Source organism: Pseudopodoces humilis, chromosome 2, assembly GCF_049639895.1.
Source record: "Pseudopodoces humilis isolate 2021_Gansu_Grassland_sample_001 chromosome 2, ASM4963989v1, whole genome shotgun sequence".
NCBI lineage: Eukaryota > Metazoa > Chordata > Aves > Passeriformes > Paridae > Pseudopodoces > Pseudopodoces humilis.
In genome coordinates, this window is record NC_142201.1 from 32,383,407 (window position 1) to 32,409,049 (window position 25,643).

At 37.0% G+C, this 25,643-nt stretch overlaps 1 protein-coding gene across 3 annotated transcripts in view; it reads right to left on the bottom strand.

Moving 5' to 3' along the window:
- Window positions 1-25,643, bottom strand: part of HERC2 (HECT and RLD domain containing E3 ubiquitin protein ligase 2) — a 102,395-nt gene that overhangs the window by 34,165 nt on the left and 42,587 nt on the right. For all 3 annotated transcript variants that reach the window (XM_014248806.2, XM_014248798.2, XM_005516513.3), the window contains 38 exons: window positions 25,286-25,471; window positions 24,281-24,451; window positions 24,071-24,174; window positions 23,812-23,962; window positions 23,013-23,227; window positions 21,999-22,131; window positions 21,775-21,902; window positions 21,457-21,652; window positions 20,721-20,857; window positions 20,055-20,228; window positions 19,830-19,966; window positions 19,597-19,748; window positions 18,993-19,184; window positions 17,953-18,140; window positions 16,136-16,328; window positions 15,350-15,532; window positions 14,596-14,780; window positions 12,802-12,949; window positions 12,513-12,709; window positions 12,049-12,279; window positions 11,149-11,284; window positions 10,462-10,605; window positions 9,991-10,133; window positions 9,531-9,798; window positions 9,229-9,371; window positions 7,715-7,813; window positions 7,455-7,623; window positions 7,216-7,341; window positions 6,503-6,611; window positions 6,224-6,363; window positions 4,647-4,837; window positions 3,425-3,530; window positions 3,169-3,260; window positions 2,500-2,675; window positions 1,959-2,070; window positions 1,035-1,116; window positions 793-936; window positions 117-207 (listed from right to left, as the gene is read on the bottom strand). In XM_014248806.2, the coding sequence (XP_014104281.1) occupies window positions 117-207; window positions 793-936; window positions 1,035-1,116; window positions 1,959-2,070; window positions 2,500-2,675; window positions 3,169-3,260; window positions 3,425-3,530; window positions 4,647-4,837; window positions 6,224-6,363; window positions 6,503-6,611; window positions 7,216-7,341; window positions 7,455-7,623; window positions 7,715-7,813; window positions 9,229-9,371; window positions 9,531-9,798; window positions 9,991-10,133; window positions 10,462-10,605; window positions 11,149-11,284; window positions 12,049-12,279; window positions 12,513-12,709; window positions 12,802-12,949; window positions 14,596-14,780; window positions 15,350-15,532; window positions 16,136-16,328; window positions 17,953-18,140; window positions 18,993-19,184; window positions 19,597-19,748; window positions 19,830-19,966; window positions 20,055-20,228; window positions 20,721-20,857; window positions 21,457-21,652; window positions 21,775-21,902; window positions 21,999-22,131; window positions 23,013-23,227; window positions 23,812-23,962; window positions 24,071-24,174; window positions 24,281-24,451; window positions 25,286-25,471 (5,872 nt within the window). The remainder of the gene's footprint in view (window positions 1-116; window positions 208-792; window positions 937-1,034; window positions 1,117-1,958; window positions 2,071-2,499; window positions 2,676-3,168; window positions 3,261-3,424; window positions 3,531-4,646; window positions 4,838-6,223; window positions 6,364-6,502; window positions 6,612-7,215; window positions 7,342-7,454; window positions 7,624-7,714; window positions 7,814-9,228; window positions 9,372-9,530; window positions 9,799-9,990; window positions 10,134-10,461; window positions 10,606-11,148; window positions 11,285-12,048; window positions 12,280-12,512; window positions 12,710-12,801; window positions 12,950-14,595; window positions 14,781-15,349; window positions 15,533-16,135; window positions 16,329-17,952; window positions 18,141-18,992; window positions 19,185-19,596; window positions 19,749-19,829; window positions 19,967-20,054; window positions 20,229-20,720; window positions 20,858-21,456; window positions 21,653-21,774; window positions 21,903-21,998; window positions 22,132-23,012; window positions 23,228-23,811; window positions 23,963-24,070; window positions 24,175-24,280; window positions 24,452-25,285; window positions 25,472-25,643) is intronic.

Genomic DNA, 25,643 nt, shown 5'->3' on the forward strand with positions numbered 1-25,643 from the left:
ACTTTTTTATTCCTACTGTATAAAAAATACTGTTGTTGTCAATAGTGGTGGTCAGCTGTGCTGTAACATTCAACACAAATCTCTTACTGAAATATAGACAAATCTGATATCCTTACATTCGACTGAAGTGACCAAGTTTTCCATCATCTCCTTCACCCCATGAAAACACCTTTCCATCAACAGTTAATGCCATAGCATGCCGGCCACCTAAAATTGCAAACACAAATTTACATTTTTGAGCTTTCAAGCAAAGCAGGCAGCAGGTCTTAGCAACAATTTGACTTTGCTGCTCTTCTACAATGCAACTGTATGAGTCTTTCAGCTCCACAGACATTACTTATATTCTCTGGAGCTTTTATGTGATTTAACTTAAAATAAAAAACTTTTGTGACAGTAGGTGTCCTGGCACATTAAAAAAACAAAAACCTACCAAACCAATAATCACTCAATTTTCTGTTTTCAGAGCTGCAAGAAACAATAATGAGAAAAACAAACCCACCATTTGGAAATATTAAAAATGAAAACACTTTCTTTCAATCAAATGGAAACACCAAAGTTACTTTCCAGCAGATAAGAAAATTTGTATGGTCTAAATTCACCAATTTTAATAACAGAACCATCAGATTTAATCTGACATTGTATACAACAGACAGAATTCAATAACCTGTACTTCTTTTGGAAACAAGAATCTGATATGCTAGGGCATCACAGCACCCAAGAAAACTGCAAAGCAACTATTTTCAGGTTTAATATGTTAGGTTTAATGTATATAAGGACAGCAATAGTCAGTACCTGAGTGAACAGCCACTTTCTTTACCACATAGTTGCTGAGAGCTGTAATCTGGCGGGGAATTGGCACAGTTCCACTAGATATTCCTAAACCCAGCCTTCCATTTGTGGCTTCTCCACAGGCATACACTTTACCCTCTACAGTCACTAAAAGGATGAAAAAAGTTTGAAACACCATTAGTGTTTCACAGTTCAAAATCTGTTTCTGCCCTTAAATAATTATATTTATTTTAAACTTATGTTACCTGCAAAAAGGCTTTTGGATCCTCCAGCTACTTGCACAACATTCAAGGCAGACAGGGTTTCAGAAAAGGAAGGGACTTTTATCTAGAGCAGACAGGAAATAAAAATCATTACAATTCACTTTAATGTTTTACACTCTAAAAATAAGAGCTCTTAAGTGATAAACCAGTTAATCTAACAGGTACTTTCAGATGATTCACACATGCCAATTAATATTACACCAGGCAAAAGACAAAAAACAATTAAAGAAATTTAATACTGAAACTACGATGAATATAAAACCTGAGAAAAAACGAAAGGCAATATAAAAAAGGACTTCCTTTTAGTCAAGTTTTCTTGAGAAAACTGAAGAATACAGGAAAGGTTAGCTGTTTGATTCTGCAAAGGTACTCCATGGATACAGTACCATGCTTTCAGAACACCAATTGAAGAAATTCTCTCAACATAATTTTCAGATTAAAGAACGGTATTTTAAATTCATTAAGCATTTGTAATGTATCTAATCTTATATTAAAATTATATGCAAATGACTGCACACTGGGCTGAAATTCCAACAGTACAATTGCCAGGTACAACACAAAGTTCACCAATAGTTATTTTATGCGTGCAAATTCAACAGGAACAGAATATGTAGTGTCACACATTTTTTAAACAATTAGCTCATTATCATCTAAAATAAATGACTGAGTGGCTGCTAAAAATCAAGTCAGATTTCAGAGTAACAACCAAAATGCAAATTTTCTCCAGTTTTCCACCCAGCAGACAACTACTTGTCTTAACACTAAAAAGCCACCAAAACCTACTCTTCGTGGCTTTCAGTAATAAACTGTAGAATTCTGATTAAGTCTGAATTAATTTTAAGTTGTGTAACTCATACATTTTTTTTCACTGTTTCTCTTTTGTACTTAAGTGTAAAAACAACATACCTTGGAACCTTTTAGCCCTCCCAATTGGTCTTTGTCATTCAGTCCCCAAACAAAAACTTTGGTTCTTATTGTAGCTGCTGATTCAAGTCCAGCTGCCTTCTTTCTAACAAGACTGAACAAAGTGAGAAAAGAAAACAGTCAGTTGAGCAAACAGCATGCTGTAGCATAGGTATCTTTTCACTGTATTTACTGATTTTTACAGTCTGGAACAGTTTCAGGACTCAAACAACAGTACCACATTTGAAAAAGAAAACCAAACAAACAACAAAAAACCAAGCCACATGACATGTATCAAATATAACACATCAAGCTTTTAGCTCAGTTTCCAACCCCAAGTATACTGCAAAAGGGCATGAGTCATACAAAATGTTACACCTCACCAGCGTGATCATCTCAGAGAATGTATTTATTGACAAAGGATCTACTTACCATTCAACCTAATTAACATGTTCATCCTCCAATCATCTCCAGAGTTACAGGAATATTTAGACACTAAGGTTCTTCACCATTTCCCCCTGCCTTCACCACTGCAGTTACCTACCTCCCAGTGTTAGCTTTATCATCATCCTCTTCCTCATTATCAGAAGCCAGGAAAGGGACTGCAGCCAAATCTTCATCCTCAGCACGTATACGTCCCAGTATGCTGAGGCCATGTATTTTGCAATCAATGCCAGAGCTTCTGCACTGCTTGATTGCAATCTCAATATATCTGTGGTACTAAGAAGAAAAATACTCTATTGACATCTTTTGGGTTCTATGTTAATTCATAAAACATAGGAAAGAATTAGAACTTTTGCTTGACTTTGTCACTTTAAGAAAATGAATCTGTCACTTAAAATGCTTGTCATATCAGCTCTAAATAATTCATGCTTTATCATTAGCATATGGCCTCATTCATATGAGAAATTTCACTCCCAGTATCACAGAATTCATTATGCATTTCTCCTTGCTAGAAAAGATTAGCACTGCTTTCTAAAATTATCCACAAAATTTAACATAAAACCCCCTAAAATATCTATTATACCATTACTTTGTGATTATGGTAAAACTTCTTAGAATAATTAACTTCACTAACTTACCAGAAATACTGCTAAGTTAATAGCAAAAATAAAATACCAGGCTTTAATGATCACAACAATGCTTTTCATGTCTTGCAGCATAATATTTTTCTGTTGCACACAAGAGTAATTCTCACACAAATTCCACTTACTTCAGTACAATCACTGAGTAGAGGCACTGTGGTGTCTGTAGGGTTTATATTGATTGTCTTTAGCTCTATAAGGTTATTTAAGGAATTACCCCCTAGAAAACAAAACACAGAATGAAAAACATTTTAGGATATGTCATTTGTTTCACTAACAGGCTGTGCACATTAAACAGATAATTATTTTAACAAAAACCAGATAAATACCTGCTGCTGGGGGCAAAAAAAATGTTTTTCAACTTCTTAGAGAACATACACATACCTGAAACTACAACTAAGGAAGGCATGTAGCTGCTGTCTGCAGGGTCCACTATCATCTTCAGTCTGTGAACAAGAACATCTGGAAAAATCTCCAAGCGAATCCAGTGCTAGTGGAAACACAGAATTCAATTTTTAGATAGTATTGGTATGACCACCATATGATTAACAGGAATATATATGTAATGTTTTTAAAGAAAGAATGGAAAACATCTCTGGTACAGAACAGCTGCAAGATATGGCAACTGGCCAAAGGGAAATGACCTTGTGAACTTCTTGCTTGTCCTACATCCAATTACAAGAGAAACAGTTGTAGCAAACCATTTATTTCAGCCAAGACCAACACCACGGAGAAGACAGAAAGCACAGCAGGTTAAGAAAGGAGGTTAAGTAACGGGACATAATGTAATTATTAGGTTACAGTCTGTAGAAAACCTGGAGTAAGGGTACTTGGGGATATTCTCAGCATGGCCATCAACAGAGCATCAAAACACACTGGACAGATGCCCAGCTGCAAATCTTGGTCCCTCGAATGGTCACAAAGCACTGCTGCGGGTAAATGAAACTGGTAAACCATAAACTAAGGAACAATGCCTTTTATAAATTATCTGGATGTAGGAGTCAAATGTACCTTAAGCAACTTTGTCAATGACACTAAACCAGAAGAAGCTGTTGACTTCCTGCAAGGCAGAGAGGCCTTGACAGACTAAAGGGCTGAGTAATCACCAATTGTATGAAATTTAACCAGCGCAAATGTGGCATTCTCCACCTGGGATGGGATAATCCTGCTTATACTGACGAACTAGAGGATAAGAGGCTGGAAAGCAGCCCCACAGAAAGAGAGCTGGGGGTTCTAGTGGATGAACAGCTGCACATGGCTCACCAGTGTGCACCCACAGCCCAGAAAGCCAACTGCATCCTGGGCTGCATCAAAAGCACAGCAACCAGCAGGTCAAGGGAGGGGATTCTGCCCCTCTACTCTGCTCCTGTGAGACCCCACCTGGAGTGCTGCAACCAGCTCTGGGGTTCTCAGCACAAAAAACCCTCATGGACCTGGTAGAGTGGATTAGAAGAGGACCACAAATGCAATTAGAGAGATGGACCACCTCTCCAACAAAGACAAGCTGAGAGAGTTGGGGTTGTTCAGCCTGGAGAAGGCAAGGCTCTGCGGAGATCTTTTTAAGCATGAGGTATACCAGAATAAAGCATTTAGGGCTTAAAGTTACCTTTCCTTGTGAACCAGAAGACTGCCAGCACTGCTCACTACCATCAATAAGACGGGAAGCCTGATTCACAGAGGACGAGACATTCAAATTCTTGACTATCCTTGACCAATCATCCAGCAGCATTCCGCGCTGGCTACTGTGCCGTCTCTTCAGCTGCTTTCCAGAGCGCCCGCTGAACACGGGAGACTGACCTGCATGGTTAAGTGACACATTAAGCATGCACCTCTCAAAGAAAATTGCTCCTCTGAAACCCATAAGTAGGGTGAAAGAAAATGCAACAAATCCAACATTTTGCGTTTGTGGGCTACATTTAGAACAAAGGCGCACGTCACATGGTTATGGTGATACTATGTAGGGCACAACACTCATGCCTTAAGGGCGTAGCTCATTTTTTTAAAGGAGTTTCAACTTTACGAATTCTTGACTAGACAGCTATTTGAAAAGGTCCTTCCCTTTAAAATACAGATCAACATTTGGCCCACACCAGACAAATTTTTTACACCCCTACAGCATATGAAAAACATGCAACTAAACCTTTTTTCAACAAAAATCCCCTGCCAAAGAATACAAATAGAAATTTGGAACACTGGAAAATTCAAATCTTGTTCCAGAAGAAGGTGGTTTAGTGAGATGTGGATTTCCTCCCTGCAAAAACCTTACTTCCACTTCCCTTCACTGATTTTGTAGAGCCTAGAAATCTTGACAAAAAGAATACTGTACCTCTTCTGCCCTACACAGGGCAAGGGGAAGGATTACAGATTCACACCATTCTAGTTGCACAGCCTAATCAACTGACTTATTAAAGGAATGTCATTCTTGCCTATTAGACAAACCATCATGCACACACAATCCATGTTCACAATCTCTAGCGAGGGAAACAGGATTATTCATTTTCCAAAACAACTACACTGACAAAGAAATTTACTCCAGAATTCAGCATCATCATGCAAATACTAGGGATAAGATTAATTGCTAGACAGGTGGATGGAAAAGAAATAAAAGGAAATGTCATGTAAGTTTTGCATAACAATGCAAAGCCAAAAGGAAAAAAAAATAGGAAAAAAAAAAAAAAGTCTGATTATGAGCCTTTTAAAAGGCTTCCCTTTCCCACCACACTCCTCTGTAGCCTCAACATCACAGAGGAAATGAGGCAACAGCCATCACACACTGACAGGCAAAATAGCTCAAGAGCAACAGAGGCATAAGAAAGCATCTTAGGTATTTCCAGTTGCCCCTGGCACCACAAGGATTCCATTCATATACATCTAGGCTGACAGCATAAGGCAGGAGGATTAGAAAATAATACATTTTCTCTTGGTGTAGGTAAAAATGCCATTCTGACATGTTGAGTTACTGTCACGTAGACATTTTTTAAACTTTTTAACACTACAAAAAAGGCTTAGGGGTTAATGTTTTGTTGTAGTCCATCACATGCAATGCTATTAATATCTAGGGGGTCAATCAGAACACTAATTTCATGATATTAAGGAGCTGAAATTTAAAATTGCTTTTTTCAAAACAACTTAAATAAACACATTTTAAATTAATCTAAGAAACAATTAGACTGCAAAACTTACCTGGTTCATTTATTCTGCCAAAAGTATGTCTGGTGTTATGCTTCCTGGTTTTAAAACATGTTTCACAGAAGTCAAAATCATCACAGTTTCTGCATTTGAATCTAGGCCCATTGATAGGAAACATCTGACAGCCATCACACCTGATTTGACAAGAAAAGAACAAGTGAATATATATATATATGCACACATAGATATATCATGAGACAAGATAACAGAACCAAGACAGTAAGATAAAGGATAACACCTACAGACTAAGATAAAAAGTAAATCACCACTTACGTGACTCCAGGATGAATGCTGGGGACCAATTCCATTTCTGACAACAAGCCAGTCCAATGTGATTGTTGAGGAAAGTCTACAATAACATCTTTTCCATTGGCACTAAATGCTGTGACAAAAACAAGGAGAAAATAAAAGGTGTTGCAAATCTCTATAAAATGAAGCTGAAAGTCCTTAAAGTAGTATTCCATTTAAATTCCTCTACTCTGATTTGATCTTAATTTTATTTAGAAGCAGTTCCCAAGCAAGCACATACTTCTAAGCACAAATACAGTGTAACCAAAATCTGAACCTCTTCAAAGAACCTGTGTACCAAAGACTGCCTCAATAATATCCCTTACAGCCTGACATCAGTGCACCCCACTTTCTCCTCACTTATTTATGAAGCCTTCAAGTTACAGTTATTTCTTAAAGGAAAACCATTTGTGGTTCATTCAAAGTGTGAAACAGAACTGCAACAGGAAGCTGCACAGATGCTTAAAGACTTCTCCTGTGTGAAAATGAGGTGGCTCAAAAGCAGATGGAAACGCTAACAAAATGGGCTGCCACAGAGTACATGTCTATGAATTCACCACAGACTTCAACTGCATTCTGTGTTCTCTATCATCATACAATACTCCACAAAACAGAGTAATTTTTAGGTGCGTCTAGAAGAAAGGCTATGTGGTTTTGAGTTTATTACCTCCCCATGCCCCATTTTGAACACACATTACCTTTGACGATGCCCACACTGCGGTGAGTAACTGATCCCCATTTGTATTTGGGTGTGGTGACAGAGCTTTTCACACGCACTTTGTCACCTATCTTGATATGAGAGGCAGAACTCTGTGGCGGGAATCCTAGCAGATGCAAGAATAAATGTATAGTGAGTGGGCTTTCCCCCTCCAAAAATACATCTCCTTTAGTCTACCACTCACTTTTTCAGTTAAAATGCAGTCAGAAGTGAACTCACCTAAAAGCTCAACATGGATGTATCTGACCCAGTAGGTACCACCCTTTTGTTGCCAATCACACTGCACGTTCAGATCATGCAATCCATCTCGATCCAGTTTAATAACTTTGCCTACATCTCCTTCACAAACCTCCTCGTAGGTTCTGCAGCACCTAACCATCATCCCTACCTAGGGAAAAAAGGACAACAGAACAGCTCTGTAACAGCTTTAGTACCAACAAGAAAGCAGTTTGTTTGTTGATTTTGATCATCATACTTACCTGAATATTCTCCCTAACATAGACAGCATAGTCATCATTGCTTAAGAAATCAGCTCGTTTCTTATAGGTCTGGCTCTCTGTTACAACAGCACCACTTGACTGGAAAAAAGTCCAAATAAATATGAAACAATTAAAAAGTTTGTTTTCAATTCAGATAAATAAAATTGTTAGCAAAGACTGAAGATAACCCAACAAAAATAAACCCATACAATATCCTAGCCAATATCCCAGCTGCATGCCAAAAATGGGAAAATACTTCAACAGGTTCAACTCACTATAAGGATAACACTGATGATCTACTTGATTTTGAATTAAAATTTACTTTCCAAAATTACTTATCAAGGAAGATAGATGCAAATTTTCAAAATGTTTGAAAGAAGCTGCAAGTTGCTTTTATGAAACCCGACTGTCAGAGAAAATCAGAACAGAGAGGATTTGTCCTACTCAAATTAGCCTTGAAGATACTCATTCACATTCTACTTCTTAGGACACTTGCTGGAGGAAGAAAAAAATAAAAAACCAAAAAAAAAAGTGAATGGTAATCTCTAACCTAAACCTTACTGACTTTTCTTTAGATAGTACAATGAGATTTAAAGCACTCCTTTAGAAAATCAAGCTAAAAAAAAATAAAATTGTAGTTATTAAAAATTATTCAAGATTTGATTAGCTTAATGCTTTTTAAGAGAACTACTTCATTCCCGCTGTAATGAGAATTTTCAGAGAACTTTGTTCTGTTCCAAGTATTAAATGTGGGGTTTTTTTTTTTCATTAATATCAATATATAGCAGTTTTTCACTGCAATACTGATAAAGATACCAAAAGCTGTCAAGTTGATTTCCTTCAAAATATAATGCATTAATTTCAATTACAAAATCGCAAATGTGCAAGAAAACTCAAGGTAAGTCCTTCAAGGATAAACAGAAATATGAAACCCATTTAATTTTATTGACAAGTCCTTCTCTGAAACAGTTCTTGAAAGTCAACAGATGACTAATATAAATTCACATTAAACACATCACACTCAATAGGCGCCGTAACAGTAATTTTATCGTCCACAAATGGACAAAGTTTTTATAAGGAAAAGGCTAAGTTATTTAATAGACTTTTTTGCCATTTATTCAACTAGTTATTAAGTCCTTCCTTGTAGGTAGCATATGTTTATTTTTCAGACCAAGGGAAAGGAGAAGGGAGAACTCCTTTACCAGTATTACACTATAACATCAAGTAATTTTGAAGAAACTAAGAGCATCTATCAGGAATACTTGGAGCTACCACCAATGAAACATCTACCTGCATTCTACTCTCCCCTGTGCTAACTCAAGAAGTATTTATGGATTATTCTTAGTTGTTTTATGTCAAGTCTTAGAAACACAGGGCAAACATGATCCTTGTTACTGTTTTGAAGGCTTGGGACAGCAGGCTGTCATTGCGCTCTTGACATTTTCCCAAATAGGGAAGAATCACAAAATTTGCAGCTAGCTAGCATAACTTAGGTTTACTAAGTCAATACTCACCACAGGACAAGCAGCTTCAGCTTCTTCCACTTCTTCTGCTATTTCCTCATCTGAATATTCATCAGAGATAGTATCAGCATCAGAAAGATCCGTAATTTGAACATCAGGGTGATCCAACAACCAGCCAACTAAGGCTTCCACTCCTAACACAGAAAACAAACCCAGTTTGTCTCCAAGGGATTCTCTGACATTCTTAAGATTGTATCCAAAAGAAGGATAACAACTGCTCCCTCATAAGTACTGTTTTAATCAGCTTGCAACTCTTCCCCTCCTCCTATTATTATTTTTACTAAACAAAATACCTGGTAATCCAGAAGCACTTCCAGAGGTTCCTGACAGAGATTTTAGTGCAAATTCTATGTTTTTCCTAGGAAATCCCATTTCCATAAGCTGAACTACAATGGGGAGGGGGGGAATTGGAGATTGCTTGCGTTTCTTCACTTTTGTGGGTCGGATATGTTGCACTGTGATGGGTGTTGTAGCTTCACTAGAGCTGCAGTCTTCAAATAGCGGAGTTGAAGGATGTGTAGACTCTACAGCCAAATACTGGCACACCGCCAGAGCAGCAGCCTAGAGGAGAACAAATAAATCAGTCCAAGCAAAATAAGAATATTTAGTGTGAACATCAATTAAACATTATTTGCCCAAAAGGGTTCAGTGTCACTTCTTTTTTAAACCTATAGATTAATAAGTTTCAACTGGAATGTGAATTATAAGGAGTTATTTCTTATTAGGTTACTTAGCAGAAAACACAGACTCTACCTCAAGCTCCTGTTTGTCAAATATGGCTTTCACGGGTGACGGTTGCGTAGCAGCTGACAAAAGTTGCTGCAAAAGGATCATGGGAGGCTGAGGTCCTTCAGGAGACATATCCCCTATGTCAGGAGAGGCAACTGCTCCATCCTCTTAAAGAAAAACATTATTTTAACCAAAACCATGTAACACAGTCAATCAGGAGACTTATTCTAGGGCTTACTGTTATTTTTCACATATTTCCTCTCCAGAGACAATGCATTTAAGATTAAGCCACTGATGTTCTTAGTTTTCAAAACTAAAGTTAAAAATCCAAAATCTTTTTAACATAGAAGCTTAAAACTTGCATGAATTTTAATTTTTTATCTTTAGAGAGCAAACTGAACTTCTACCATCCAGCTGCCACTACCAAGGGTTATGGTCATATACTCTACTACCATCTAAACAAAGACAGCACAGTCAAGTAGCATTTTAAAATACCTGCAGGATTTAATACACACTCCTGAACAGCTGGCTGAGATAAGATCTGCCTTAGTGTATCCTGGTGAGAAAGCAGAGCTCGTCCTGCTTTTAGTATGTACAGCTTTAACTGCTGGCACCGCAGCAGATCCAGATCAACTTGACCTATCAGAAATATTAAGCAGCCATTAGTGCTAGAAATCTCTTGTATTAGAGAAAAAGGATTACCATGCATACAACCTCAGCCCAAACGTCAGTTTACATCTTAACTCACTGTGTACTGCTCATATGAGTCAGTTTAAATAGCACATGGATCAAAAGTCTGCACATATTGTATGACTCATGGTATTAAAAATACTCCCTTCTTACTTTTCACACCCTGGACAATCATACCGCTGATTTATAACACAGTAAGTGCAGCTGAGATGTTATTTGGATCCAATATCTTATACAAATCAGTAGAGCAAGACCAGCCCCAAATCTTATTTACATTTTTCCCATCAAAGATATTTCACTTACAGTGCAGAGCAATTCAGTGTCTAACTAAACTTGTCTCTTAAGTGCCTATTATCCAGTACTGAGTAAGAAAACAGCTAAGGTTCCAGGAGATCCTTTTCCTTATCTATGTTTGCTGATACTAGTATTTTTCTCAAAGCATATTCATCTAACTTCCAAAGAAAACAAACAGCAAAAAGCCCCCAACTGTACCTGAAAGACCTTGATTGGGAGACTTCATTCTTTGTTTTTCTATTTTACTTCCAGCCAGATTTACTAGTTGAGCCCAAATGGATAGCATAGGTTCAGTGAAAGGCAGGTTGTTCACATTAAAAGCCACAACTGGAAGCTAGACAGTGGGGGAAGAGCCAGACAAAAAAATTAACAAAAAAAAACAGGTAAGCGTGTTCCTAAAATCTCACAAAGTTATTAAAAAGTTTCAATGGTTATTAACTGGAGAAGAGGAAAAGTAGCATTTGTCTTACTGCTCTTGACCAGGAACAACTGGAGAGGATCTCTATTATCTCTATTCCCTACACAGCTCCTAAGCCTGTATTTGTACCACACAATTGCAGGTCTTCTTGGTTAAAAAGCAGAACAGTCAGAACAAGAAAGAACTTCTGACTCTGAAGCAGACCAAGCACTTGGCCTGTGCTTTCACTAAAGTTGTATCAACCATATCAAGATTAAATTGCAAATACCCAAGACATTCTACACTAGTTAGCAGATCAAGTTAAACAGAATGGTCCTCTCATCTAAGAGCTATAAACCACAGTACAATAAATTGGGATTTTAACTCAAGTCAAACAACTCCAGCTTAAATCCCTCTTCCTTTCACCTCCCCAGCAAATGAGGATGGGATTTAAAGGTCCTACAGAGGTCTGCATGAGGACCATCTTAGATATGCATTCAGAGCATTGTGTGTGTTTGAGGACCATCTTAGATATGCATTCAGAGCACTGTGTGTGTTGAATGTCAGTGTATTTAGCCAATGAAGAACAAATGTTTTCTTTGGTCCACATTAGTGTTTTAAACCTTCCCAGTATTAAAGCTTTAATAAAACAAACTTACTGGGTCAAGGCCAGTGTTAAAGCTTTAACAAAACAAACTTACTGGTTTCAGTTGATTCAGAGGGCACACTCTACACGTTCGCATGTCATAGAACTGCACGGTGATTTTCCCTTTCGGGGTGATGCGTGTCACCGTGCCTTCTCCAAATTCATCGTGAACAACTTGTCCACCCAGTCTCAAGCGACTGTCTATGCCACCAATCACAGCCAAGACTGCCATCAGAGCTCCCACCTCTGGATTCTCAGTGTCAGGGAAGTAGTCATCCAACACAGCCTAACAAAGAACAATAAAATTTAACTGTAGGGAGAAAAAATACCCTTCTATCTGCTTTAAAATACAAAGTTAATCACGCATATTTCAACTTAAAAGTTACAACACAAATATATATAAAAATAGAAAAAATGGTTTCAATATTAAGCTTAATATTGTTTACAAAGATTTAGCATTTATAATTTCAAAATAAAGATTGCTATAAAAATGAGCTTATTTTAAAACGTGGAAACTACCCCTTCTGACTGTTTTCCTGCAAAGATGTGGGTGATGGAGGTTAGCTGAGAGTTGATGTACTTGTTTATGAGTCCATTCCACTGGCTGAGCGAATGCAGTGTCCTCAGCAGTGCCACTATCTCTTCTGCTAAAGTACTACTATGAGTGGCAGTTAGAGATGCTTGGGGCCTGGCCTTTCTCCTCCTCAGAGTAGATTCTGGAAAGACAAAGCAGTGGCACAACAGTTATCAGTGTAATGCACACACTTCCCATACATAAAAACAAGCCACTGAGGGAAAATTCCTCTACCTCTGAGTAGTGGGATATCCGAAGAACAAGTACTAAGCAGGCTCCCTAAAAATCCAAACAGTCTTTCCACAAGAAATTTCATGTCTCTTGACCTTTCATTTTTATCCCAGGATGGAAGTACTGCTTTCAATAAATGTACAGCAAGGATCTAAAAAGAGAACAGAATTAGTGTTATTCAAGTCTACATCACCAAATACTAAAGAAATTCTCAAACATATTAAGTACAGAAGAATAATGTTTGTAAAGTTCGCTTTCCTTTGTAGTTCTTTCTACAATGTTGATTTCTTTCCAGCTGTGGAAATTTCAGAGCTAATGAGCTTGAGTTTGCTAAGGGATATTTTAAAGGAAGTGGATACAGTTCAGAGTCAGTAACAATTCTATTGGCACATTTTATTAGTGAACCAATCTCTTCAATACTTAGGACATGAGACACACACACACACGCTGAGAAACAAAAATAAATAGGAAAAATAAGAATACAGGACGGGAAAGTTTGTTCAGATTGTAGACTCAGAAATTAGTATTAAGATGTATGTCAGAATGAAAGTTTCCAAGTGTTCTGCAAAGAAGCTATAACAGTTGAAATTCATGAGCTATAAAGCAGACTGGTGGAAGGCAGGCAACAGCAGCCACAGTGACACTCAAAAGTAGCCACTGTGAAACCAGGGCCTCCAACACAGTACAGGAGGAACAGGCTGGCATCTCTGAACCCGGACACTCAGTGCAGGACTGACAAGGAACAGGGGAAGGTGCAGCACTGCAGTATCAAGGAGCAGAGGAGGTTGCATATTTTGAGTAGGAGCATTTCAGGTTTTGAGCTTCCTCATCTTCTACCCAGAAGACCAATACAAGCGACTAACAGCGAAGAGAACTCTTCTTTGGCAAACTTCTGTCAATAACATGTCATTATAGAACTTCAAGGTCTCAATCTTTTCGTTGTTCTTATATTAGGTGCTGGTACATGAGGAATGGTCTTTTCTCTTGAGTATTCCCTGAACAGCACAGATGACTCTACTGCACTAAGTCCTGGATGATAATAGAAGTCTCAGTGTATCAAAAATACTGGCAAGAATCTACTGGAAGATCACGCAAAAATTAACAGGCCTTTATTATACAAGGCTTTAGTTAAATTCTGATGGCTTATCAAGGAAAAGAATAATATGATCTTTTGATCCCCAAGCCTTAAAATTTGGCAGCTATTCCATAACAAATTTTCTTTTCACTCTCATGTGAAAGGCACTAACAAGATGCTAATGAATGACAAAAGAGAAAGAAAAAAAAATATAAAAGAATTAAAAGAAAAGAAGAAATGAGACAAGGGGAAAGATGGCAAGGGAAATACAATAACAAAATAAGATGCAAAGTTATAGCTTCTTAAGAGACTGTAATTTATATATTAACAGTCTCCTGTTGAAAGAGGGACAATAGACAATACATAAATTGGTGACTTTAAATGAAATATAACTTTTTCCTGACCATATATTGTTATTCTTTCATCTGTTCAACTTAGAGGTAATATTATATGGGAGTTTCTGAAGAACAATTTTGGAACACTATTTTGATTTTTCTTTCACTAAAACAAGGGAGTCCATAGCAACCCAAAGGCTCAAAACTCAAGAGATGTAAAGTTAAACATTCCTAAATATAAAGAAAATGTTATCTTTTTCCCAACTAACTAAAAACTGATTTATGGACACCTCCCAGCTGTTTTGTAAAAGACACCTTTCTTTTTAAGACAACTAAAGTCTACTAATTTTATTGCCTATTGAAGTAATTTGGAAATACACACATTACCTGTCTCTGTAGTGAAGCAGCAGTGAAAGATTCATGCCCCTCAACAATTTTCATTAGCAAAGTTATCCACTGAGATGTACTAAGAGTGCTGCACATCTGAGGCATGAGTGCTATGCTTCGAATGAATCCCAACGTGCACCAACTCCTATGCTGTTCTTTATAAACTAATTTATTTGGCAAGGAAGCTAAAAACAAAAAGATATGTAACATGTAACAGTTGATTTTTTTCACCAGCTATGTAGTTCTCTATATGGTACATGGGGCTTTTTTGGACAAACCAGAACACCAAGCTATTTCACTGTCTTTACATAAACTATTAATTTCAGTTTTATAGCCTGTAATTAATTTTATAAAATATGCCTTTAAAACAATTCTCATCCTTACGCTGTTTCCTCATTTCAAAGTAGTTAATAGCATTATTTCTGAAATTACAAAAAAGCTGTAAAAAGGAGTACGACACACCCAGTCATACTGTTGCTGCCAAACACAAAAAGGTTGCTGATAAATTAATTGTCTAAGTCAACAATTCACATCTCATGCATTTCTTCTGCTTTTACTGCTTATATTCTAAGAATGCACAGGATCACTTATATTACCTTCAAAAATTAAGATTTTAAAAGCTCTGAAAATGCATTTTCCAGCCTTTGGCCTTAAAAGAATTAAAAACTAGTAAGAAAATATTTATAAACTTACAAGACAGCAAAGCACAAAACAGAAGCACACAGCTCAATCAGACTGCTGCTATGTAACATACCTGACTTATCTATTGTTCCACTCTCCACAAGCATACGGAGCAGACCACACAAAGTCCGAGTAGCATCACTTTGCATGACTTCAGCATGGACACCAGCAGAGAGACACAGTGTCTGCAACAGGTTCACAGTACTTGTCAGCATCATGGAAGTAGGGTGGAGATTCCTTTCAACTTGTTCTCCTTCTGAAGGGAGACACAAAAGGCAAAGGAATACATTAATGCCGAGTTATTTTATTTCACAAAGGTTCTCAAACAAATGTTATGTGAATGATTTGTCAAGTATTTTCTCTGAGATGATCTGACATGAAGATTCCTTATTGACAACTCCAAGAACAAAATATAAACCAGGTATTTTGCACATATATTTTCAAGTTTTTCTCTAGCAATACCCAGCTGAAAAGAATTCCAAAGTATTGCCAAGAATAGGGAAATACTCTGAATGTATAATTAAGGCATATAAAAATCCCACTTCAGAATTTTATTAACATATGTCAAAATGTACACGTCCAGGTATTTGTAACTGAAACTATTTCAACTGAATAATACTATTTTCTCTGAGCCATTAATATGCAATAAATGTGACACCATCTTGTCTATCTTCCTTTCTCACAGTGAAGTTATATTAAGAGAGATTCTGGTCAGAAGTGTACACCTATTAAATGAATTTTCTTTGATGAAGCACTTGCTCCTGTGAAAAAAACTATTTTATATTGCAAGATATCAATTTTAAAATTCAAATAAAACTGTGCCTCCACTTTATATATATATTTATTTTTTTTTTTTTACCAGAATCATCCTCAGTGTCTGAATCCTCTGTTGTGGGCTGTGTTGCAGGTGGTGGCTCAGCTAATTTGAGATCATATTTTCCCTCCTTTCCCATTCTGTAAGAATTTGTACTTCCAGTGTCCCACTGCACTCTAATCCAACCATCTTCTCCCAGTTCTCCAATCACACGACCCAAACCTGGTGTGGGTCCATCCTGACAGAAGAGAGAAGCTCAAGTTATTCAATCAACAACACTAAATCGTACCCAAAGTTCATAAAACAGTAATTCAAGTGCTCCTTTTGCTGCTAACGTAATGATTAGGAAATAAATATTCAGTGGGGTTTCACAAAAATCAAGCATGAAGTTAGAAAGTATTTCAGAATTTTCAAAAGAATCACCCCAGTAAGCTGCATATTTGGACACTCATGATTAGATCTCTTTTATTAGGTCTTACATAAGTACAAGTTATGTCCTACATAGTTGGAAATGTATATTATTACAGCAAATAAATTATTGTTTCCTGTTAAATGGTAAATTAGCAGAGTCTCACTAAAAGAGAATTTTAAACATCTCCAAGAACGAAGCTAAACAAATAACATAGTTTACGTTAATTCTCCAAGGCTTTTGTGGTAAATGGTCAGAATTGCAGTGTTGCTGTAAGACAGTGAAGGATTGATAAACCTGGTTGTGAAAAACACAACCTTTGTGATAACCTCTTGCTTCTCCTGCACCTGTCTCCAGCAGGGCCTAACAACTGAGCGATGTCTGGAGTGACGCAGCACTTTCATGCACTGATATTGTTCCAGTGAGGCACAGAAAGGTATCTGGGCCCAACCAACAGCCACACTGCCTTCACCATCAAAAACAAGCCTTGTTATAAACCCAGTTCGTTCAGGAGATAAGGATGCACAGAGACCCTCTGATGCCTCAGTACATGGAGGAGGACCAAAGTGTTTATTTTCCCTCTTTTGTCAACTATAAATTCTGGTAAAAGGTAACCGAAACCCTCATTAAGCCCTGTTATTAACTTAGGCACCCCTCAGGATGCTGATGAAGGAAAACATGGGATGTGTAATAATGCATGTATGGCCAAAGTCACCAAACCCCACCTGTAACATGATTGTTCCATCCCACTGGGACAGGCCAAAATTTACAGCATAAAAGAGTGGCTTCAGGGACAGAAAGGGCTGGAGGGGGAAAACTGTCTGTTCAAGATTTGTTGACAGACTGCATCTCTTCTTTTCCCAAAGAGAAGCCTTTATGAGAGCTTTGCATCTCCAACAGCATTGGAGCACACCTGGGAATATTAATTTACATATACACAAATGTGTGTGTGTGTATATGTGTGTGTATATACGTATATAGTGTTATTAGATCTCTTACAATGTGTCAAAACACGTACTAACACTCTGTAGTTAGAGCACTCATCACCAGCAATCCTGAGGCTACTTTTCTGGTGCTTCAATTAACCACTCTATTTGTGAATCGGGATTGTGTAAGTCCTTACTGAATCCATCAGATCTACAGAACTGCACTGGTAAGCTGCACTATTTGTGCTTCTGTGCTCATGCAAGTTCTCCTCCAAACGCAGCCAGATTTACAATGCTAAACTCAGCTACAATCAGAAATTAAGCACAGCTGCAACCAGCCCTTCTTGATCTCTGAGGACCAGCTGGAATGCAAGGTTTATTTTCTGTTAAATTCCCATATCCTTAATTCAACATTTTTGGAATGTAAAATGCCCTTAAGTTTGATTGACCAGAAACTTCACAGACACTCCACCGAACAGACACTTTAGATAATAACACCCCCAAAATCTGTATGAAAGAAGTTGTACCTGATCACCCCATTTCCAGTCAACCCCTCTCACCACTCTGGTACCAATTTTCATCATGGCTGCCAGCTCTGGTCCAGAAACAGGGAGCTGAACAGGTGTTGTTTCCTTTCTTGATTCTTCTAGGACCGTGGCAGAAGCCCCATGAGAAGAGGCAATCATATCTTCTTCAATATTATCAGAACTGGGTCCTAACAAGGAAAAAACAAGGAAGAGATTAAATCCAGCTACAGATGTATATACATACCTTTGACACACATAAACTTACAGACACATAAATATGCAATATTGTAATATATTGTGATATAAAAAGCAGTAACAAACAGGAAAGCTGACTAGCAGGTAATACATAAAATGATCTTTCAGAAAACTGAGGTGTAATGGTTTTGAATGCATAGGAACAAAAATACTTAATTTTGAACAGAAAAACAAGTGACAAATAAGAGACATTAATAATGATGACTCAAATGGCTCAGTGGTTCTACAAACAGACTTTCTTTTGAAAAACTTCCAGTGCACACTCCAGTTAAACACAAGTTACAGGAACAAATGTTTGCTATTATCTAAGAAAACAAAGAGAGAAAAACTGAGGCAATTTGAATCATAGCAAAACACACCAGAGAACTTCTATAACAGAACAGAGAAAGCTTCAAGCCTAAACATGCAGACTGGGAACATTTTTCTTATGTATAACAAATGAAATGGAGAGTAGAGAGTAGGCAATTTTTGCTACTTGAATTTTAAAATTTTCATTTCTATTTTCAACAGTTCCACCAAAACTACACATTAACTTAAATTTTAGCAAAGGATGGCCAAAGCAAACACTTAATAAAAAAAAATAATGACCGAATAAAGGCTGCAATTAAGGCTCCTTCTCAATCATGCTTGCAGATGTGGTTTTTGTATCAGGGTAAAGGTAAACAGCATTAAGCACTATCTTCGAGCAGCAAAGTGAATTTGTAATTTGGGTACACCAAGAGGTAAAAAATACAGGAGACTTGTAAAGCAAATGCTTTCCTCCAAGTAAGAAAGAAGAACTGTACCTATCAGCCGCAGTGTGGTTTGTGTCAAGGCCAGCATGCCAGAATTGAGAAGGAGGCTCAAGGTATTCGCACCATGCTGTAGTGTCAACATGTTCAGCATGACCAGCAGAAAACGTGCTTGTGGAATAGTTCCAAGACTTGGTCCTGCTGGATTCTCATTAGTAATTGTTTGAAGAGGAACAGGCTGCAGACCTAGGTCAAACGTAACATAAATAACAAAATCAGCTGACATTTGGGAGCTACAATAGAATAGGCTAAAGATTTGTTTGATTGATGGTTTAAAATATTTTTTATTTCCTGCTTGGCTTTGAGAACTTACAAGCAAAAGTTCCAAGAAACTGACTATAATTCGTGTCTAATGGTAAAATGTTACCAAGGAGTAATCAATCATCTCTTGCTGGTAAATATACTCAAACACTGAAAAATGAGTTAACAGGAGGTCACGGTGGGAAGGTTGGAACAACGCACAAAGTCAAAGTAATTCTCAACAGAAATCAAGGGAACTGATTTCAACATCCTAATTACTGGGAACTTTTAAAAAAAAGCAGTAATATTAATGTAAAACAGTTTTTTCCACAGAAAACAGCAACAAGATGAGATTCACCTAGTTCTTTAAACTTTGCATTAGCATCTAGCAAGATGTTCCGGACATTCTGAATAGCCCACGCGTACAACTTTCCAAAAGTTACTTCCAGCAGCATTCTGTTAAACGGCGGGATCAGATCAACATCCTTCAAGCAGTCAGTAAGAGGCTCCCTTCAGAGAAAAGCGAAAACAAAAATAGGTATTGTTTTCTTATTAAAGAATTGTGAAAGCAAAAGCAGCAAGAGGTTTTACCCTATATTGGCTCCTTCTGGAATAAGCCTCTGCCATCCACAGAACACAGCATACTGCACAGATGGGAGCAAAAAATTTTTAGCTGACAATTTCAGAATAGTGTCTATTCCCTCCAGACGAACTTCTGCTCTTTCCAACTGTCAAAGAGAAAAAACAAATTGCCATACTTATAAACTGCTAATAACTGTCATAATTATGTAAGTGGCACATTTTCATTCACTTTACCTGTTTCAGTAAACATTTTCTCATTTTTTCTACATCCACCGGCTCTTCTTTAAGTGCAAATTCAACAATAGTGTTAAGGAGGGCAGACTGTGGATACAAGCCTTGAACATTTTGTTTCAGCCATTTGTATTTGTGGACACCTGTAACTGTACTCAAAATTGGTTGCCATTTATCCTGCAAAACAAGAAGGTAGCATTCTAAAACTTTTTAAACAATTTTATATTATGCATGCAAAACAATTTCCAAATGTAAAATACTGGGGGGACCTTGGGGATAAATGAAAACTTCAAAGTCAGGAAAGAGCTTAGCATTATTTTAACTCATTATCATTTTACTATTGCTACATAAAATTTCTAATGTGCTATGTTCAAAAAAACATTTTATTTTTTAAAATGTCACAACATTTTACTTTGAAATGAAGCTTTATCTAAGATTATTAATAATTTTAAAATTAGAGACGGTATCTTTACATATGCTAAATACACAGTACAACCTTATTTTTAAAAAACATTCCAGGCTTCACTGAAACAACATGTCACAATTTTACATCCCCAACACCATTATCAGAACATTAAATGTCAAGTTATATAGCAATCATGCTTTAGCTCATTCTTTTTTCTCTTGTTATTTTTATTGACAAGGTTGAGTCAAAATCTGATATCCTACCTTGGGTGATTTCATTGGTATGGGCTTTTTATCTATAGGTACAGGACTGTGAGGTACCACACAAGATTCTTCTAAATCACTTTCTTCATTTCCTATTTTGGACTCTTCTACATCAGCAGATTCAGATTTTTTTGGCACTACAAAAAAAAAGGATTATTTTTTCATGCAGTCTGATTAGATTTTACAGTGTTTTACATTTTTAGGTTTGCATGATAACCTAAGCACACAGAATGCTTAAGATTGGTCTTCGATAAAAGGAAATGTACTCTTGGTGAACTCTATATCCAACTGGTACCAAATTAACTCTGGTATTACCTGCAATATGCTTTTATCTTTGAAGACAAACTTGAAAAGCCCTTTGATGTCTGTTCAGAACATTTATTTAGTTCCAGTTAAGTCATTGTTTGACTACACTTTAACAAAACATGATTTCTAAAAAGATGTCACTTCCAGTGGAATGTTACTAAAACCATTTCAGAGGGTCTGATATTGAAGGATCATTTCTAATACATTGGAACATGAAGAAACACACCTCAAATAAACCTGACACTTTTGATTGCCAGTTCTTGCTGCAGGATCTGACATGAAACCACTGGTTTAGAAAACTTCATGAAAAAGCAGCAGAAAGCAAATGGCTTTGATGCTTTGTCTAAGGGGAGTCTCATATAGCAGCAAGCCTTGAAATAAGATGGATTTTCATTGTTTCAAAGATAATACAACATTAATTCTGCCTTACCTCTTTTTTTCCTTTTTTCTCTAATGATTTTCTGAGCTACCCTTCGCCATCGGGGCAAGGAACTAAGGAGTTTAAATTTGGACATTATAGAGAGATCATTGCAAACTGCAGGACGCAGCTCATTGAATAAGAATCTCAAACGCTCAATGACAGGAGCACAAACTTCCTTGTAAGAACGACCTTGTTCCTGATGTGTCTACAGAAGACATCGAAAGATTAAATTATTGTATAACATGCAATAAAATGAACAACACATAACTTCTTAATAAAACACTTCAAATGAAAATTAATCTTAACATCAGCAGCTAAGAGGCTTACCTTAATCAGTGAGCATTTTGCTTGGTAGACAACACGACACACATCCACTACAGATTTTGGTAAGGTTTTGTGCTTTACCTGGTCAACTCCAAGGGTACCAGGATGAACAAGAGACAGTGCTACATGACCTTAATGGGAAAAGACAATGTTTCAATATGCATTTCCGAAACCATCCATATCAGAGTTTAAACTGGTCAAAAGGAACACACCACAAGCCTACCTACCCAAATCTTCATGCTTCAGGAGACAACACAGTAACAGACGCCCTACTTCTTCCACAGGATGTTCAGGAGGGAATGTGATTGGTGTTGTTAAGTGACACTGTTTACAGTATCTCTCAATTTGACACAAGAAGTCCTAAGAAAACACACAACAGCCCCTGTTCAACTTTGGATTAAGATACAATGAAAAGACTCAAAATACCACAGACAGCATTTAAATGACACTGAATAATCTCCACAATCTGAACTAAAATTCCTGAGATAAACTGCACATACTGGGTATTGTAACATACAGCAACTCCAACCCAATACTATAAATACCATACATCCTGTCTCCTGTATGAAGAGCAACGTGACCCAAGGAATACAGCTACTACTGCTTTGATCTTTCATGAGATCGTCAGGTCACCTAATACAATTTTCAATTGTCTTCTAATAAATCATGGGTCATCATTACCACTATTCCCAAAGATTTGTTTAGGGCTTTTTTTTCATAAAGGAGCAGAACTCAGAGGGTTACAAAATCTGCATGTATTACAGAAGATAGTAATAAATGTAAATCACAGGGTTTTTCATAATATCCACAATTCCAGCCATGTGAAACCTGAACTTCAAGGCCCAAAGGGATTTTAAGACAAAGGCATACATGAATCTGAAACATAAAATACATTTGCATCCTGACAAAAATACTCCATCTTAGTTCAACTGGAGATGAGCAGGGTCTCTCAATGCTACTGAAACTTGACATGAGAAGTAATGTATTACTAATTTTTTTTATAAGAATATTCAAATTTTTTAGTTCTCCCACTCAAATATTCTGAAGAAATAACATACTGTTATGATATTAAGTGCAATATATACATTTTATATGGATAAAATGTACTCGACCATTCCTTTCACAAAAAGTAATTCTGAAATAACTTTTTCCATTTGTTTTGCTACAACCTTTGGAGGATTTTCACCACCACTACCACCTTTCAGAAATACTGTTTGTGCACAGAAATACTGTGGGCTTACCTTCACAGTGTGATCCTGAATATTATTATCCGCAATAGCTTGGAGAAAGGGTTGTGAATGGTCACTCAAAGTTAATCGATGTGAATACAGTTTCGATTTATTTGGGGTAGTGTTACCAGGTGAACTGCAGTGGTCTTCATCTTTTTCCTCATTGTAACTGTAATGAATCTGGCTAGTTTGCAAGCCGCCAGAGAAGATCGATGACTTCAACCATTCTAAAATAAAGAAAACATGAGGGAATATTCTGATCAAAGACTAAGTTATCAAGACTCAATTTCCTCTAATAAAATGAATTCACAGGCTTCAACAACATTTAACAAGTTCCTCATTTGCTGAAACTTTTTCACAGGAAAAAAAAACCAAGAAACAATTAACAGGGCAGCCATATGTTTAGTGATATAGGGCCTTCGCAACTTTTCTGCTACTAATATTGAATTATATCTTCTATTCACCAAACCAAGACACCCAATAAAAAAATATCCAATACCACATGATCCAGGCACTCTTAACTGACAACGAACAGGAGAGATAGGAGACTGTGTAACATCGCTTTCTGTTTTATGTTGCATACTATGAAATGCTGAATTCAACTGTTCAAAAGTATCTAATCCCAATTTAAATCTTGCTAAATTATTGGGATTTGATGAGTGTGGTACTTGATGTTAAGAATAAAGAACTCTTAGAGGAGATATCAAGACTAAACAAGTGCTAAATTTTCAGTTAACTTATTTGTCCTTTTTCTTGCACGCTTTGACAAATGTTTATCACTTATTAAAGCTCAAAATGACGTCCTGCTTACTGGCACATTCAATTTCCAGAGGAGAAAGCGGTGTGCTCATTGCCAGGTAGGAAGCGTGCAGTCCAAGGAGAAGACCCAAATTCCGTTCTGTGTCTATCAGAGGCGATGACAAAGTGCTGAGATCTGGCGTTGTAATCACTTCCTGGTCAGGCTGCACAAGGAATAGCAATTGTAAACTAGAACTGAGCTCCAACAAGACATCTGACAGCAAAGCAATGCTTGACTTTAGTAAGCATTTACCCATGAATAACAATTTTACCTCTATATATTGGCCAACACAGAAGGCATGCATTGATTCCCGTGTGTCCTCAAATTGCAAAGCAGCTTCCAAAGCAACAACTGGGTCCTCACCAGCAAACTGAGCTAATGAAAAAATGAAGTAATTAATACACTCTCTAAAAATCTGTTTGTTCCACCTGGTTTTGCAACAAAAGTAATTTGTGTCTTTAAGTCAGATGAAAATTCTCACCGAGTATGCTACTGCCAGTTAAAGACTGGGTTTGGAAGTCCTTTATATCATACACTTTCCCATCAATCACTGTCCAAAATCCTCCGTCTTTGTTGTGGTTCTCTAGATCAGCCTTACGTATAAGTGTCACCTCCTCATTATTTCTGCAACTCTGGCCAGTAAAAAATGAACCTATCCATATAAAAGAGTAAAGAGAATTTAACAAGAGAAAATCAGAAAGTAAGGGTTTTTTTATGAACATTCTTTTACTAGCTGCCTAATCCAATTCTTCACATCTGTTCAGAAGCTGCTTATTTTTTATATGCTCAAAAGTAAAGTGGCTATTAATATGTTCCTGTCTACATATTGTGCAATTAAATTGTCTGAATACTGTGTTCCTTTATGTACCAATCTTTAATGCCACCTAGCATTGCCCAGCTATTTGGCTGTTTTGTGTGGAGGTGGAGCAGAACAATCAATTTTCTGGTAAATCACTGCTCTAATCACTTTTTCCTCCAAATTACTTTGGTTTTATTAGTCATTTGCCTACAAGGAATTTGTTGTATATTTCATTTCAGCTTAAATTCAGATATTTTTTTATTATAAGAGAAGCCTCTCTTTTGACTACAGACACAGCTCATAATACGAAGTGCCCTGAGAAAATAAAAATTCCTTATTTCAAAGCTTTCACATGACTCATCCTTTTGTATTACAGACAGAATTTAGTAATAAAATGCCTACATGTACTACTCAGGTTTTCACTAACTTTTCATACTGAAAATATGAAATTATGTAAACTACTTCTTAAAAAAGCTGCATCCGTACTCTGCTTCACACTACCTCTATATGTAACTTCCTTAAGAACGTACTGACAGAAATAAATACTGCCTTATGACTGCCATATAATTTGGTTAATTAAACTTTGTACTGTGAAGTAGGATTCCCTTCCTGAGAGTCGTTCATGAACCCCTACCATTTTTATACAACTCCTTTATGAAAGCAGTCTAGATGCTGCTAAGTTCATACCCATTATTCCTGGCCATGCTAAATCCTCATTGTCGTCCCTTTCCTTTCCAGGGGCTAAGTGGTTAAATCTGTCTAGATGTTCCAGTAAGCCAGCCAACAGAGGGATAGCACCAGCTTCCTGCATTAATCCAGCATTTTTACTCAGGAGCAGCACTACAGAAACCACCAGTTCTGGAAGAAGAATGCCTAAGACAAAAAATAAACACAGAAGACACTACCATTTAGTTCAAGTTTTACATTCATTGCACTGCAGAAGTAAATCACAATTAATATATTCTGCATTAGACTAGTGTTGAGTACAAAGCTCTTGCCTTCCTCACTGAATTCTCCCTCCTTTTCTCCCATTAATCAGAAAATT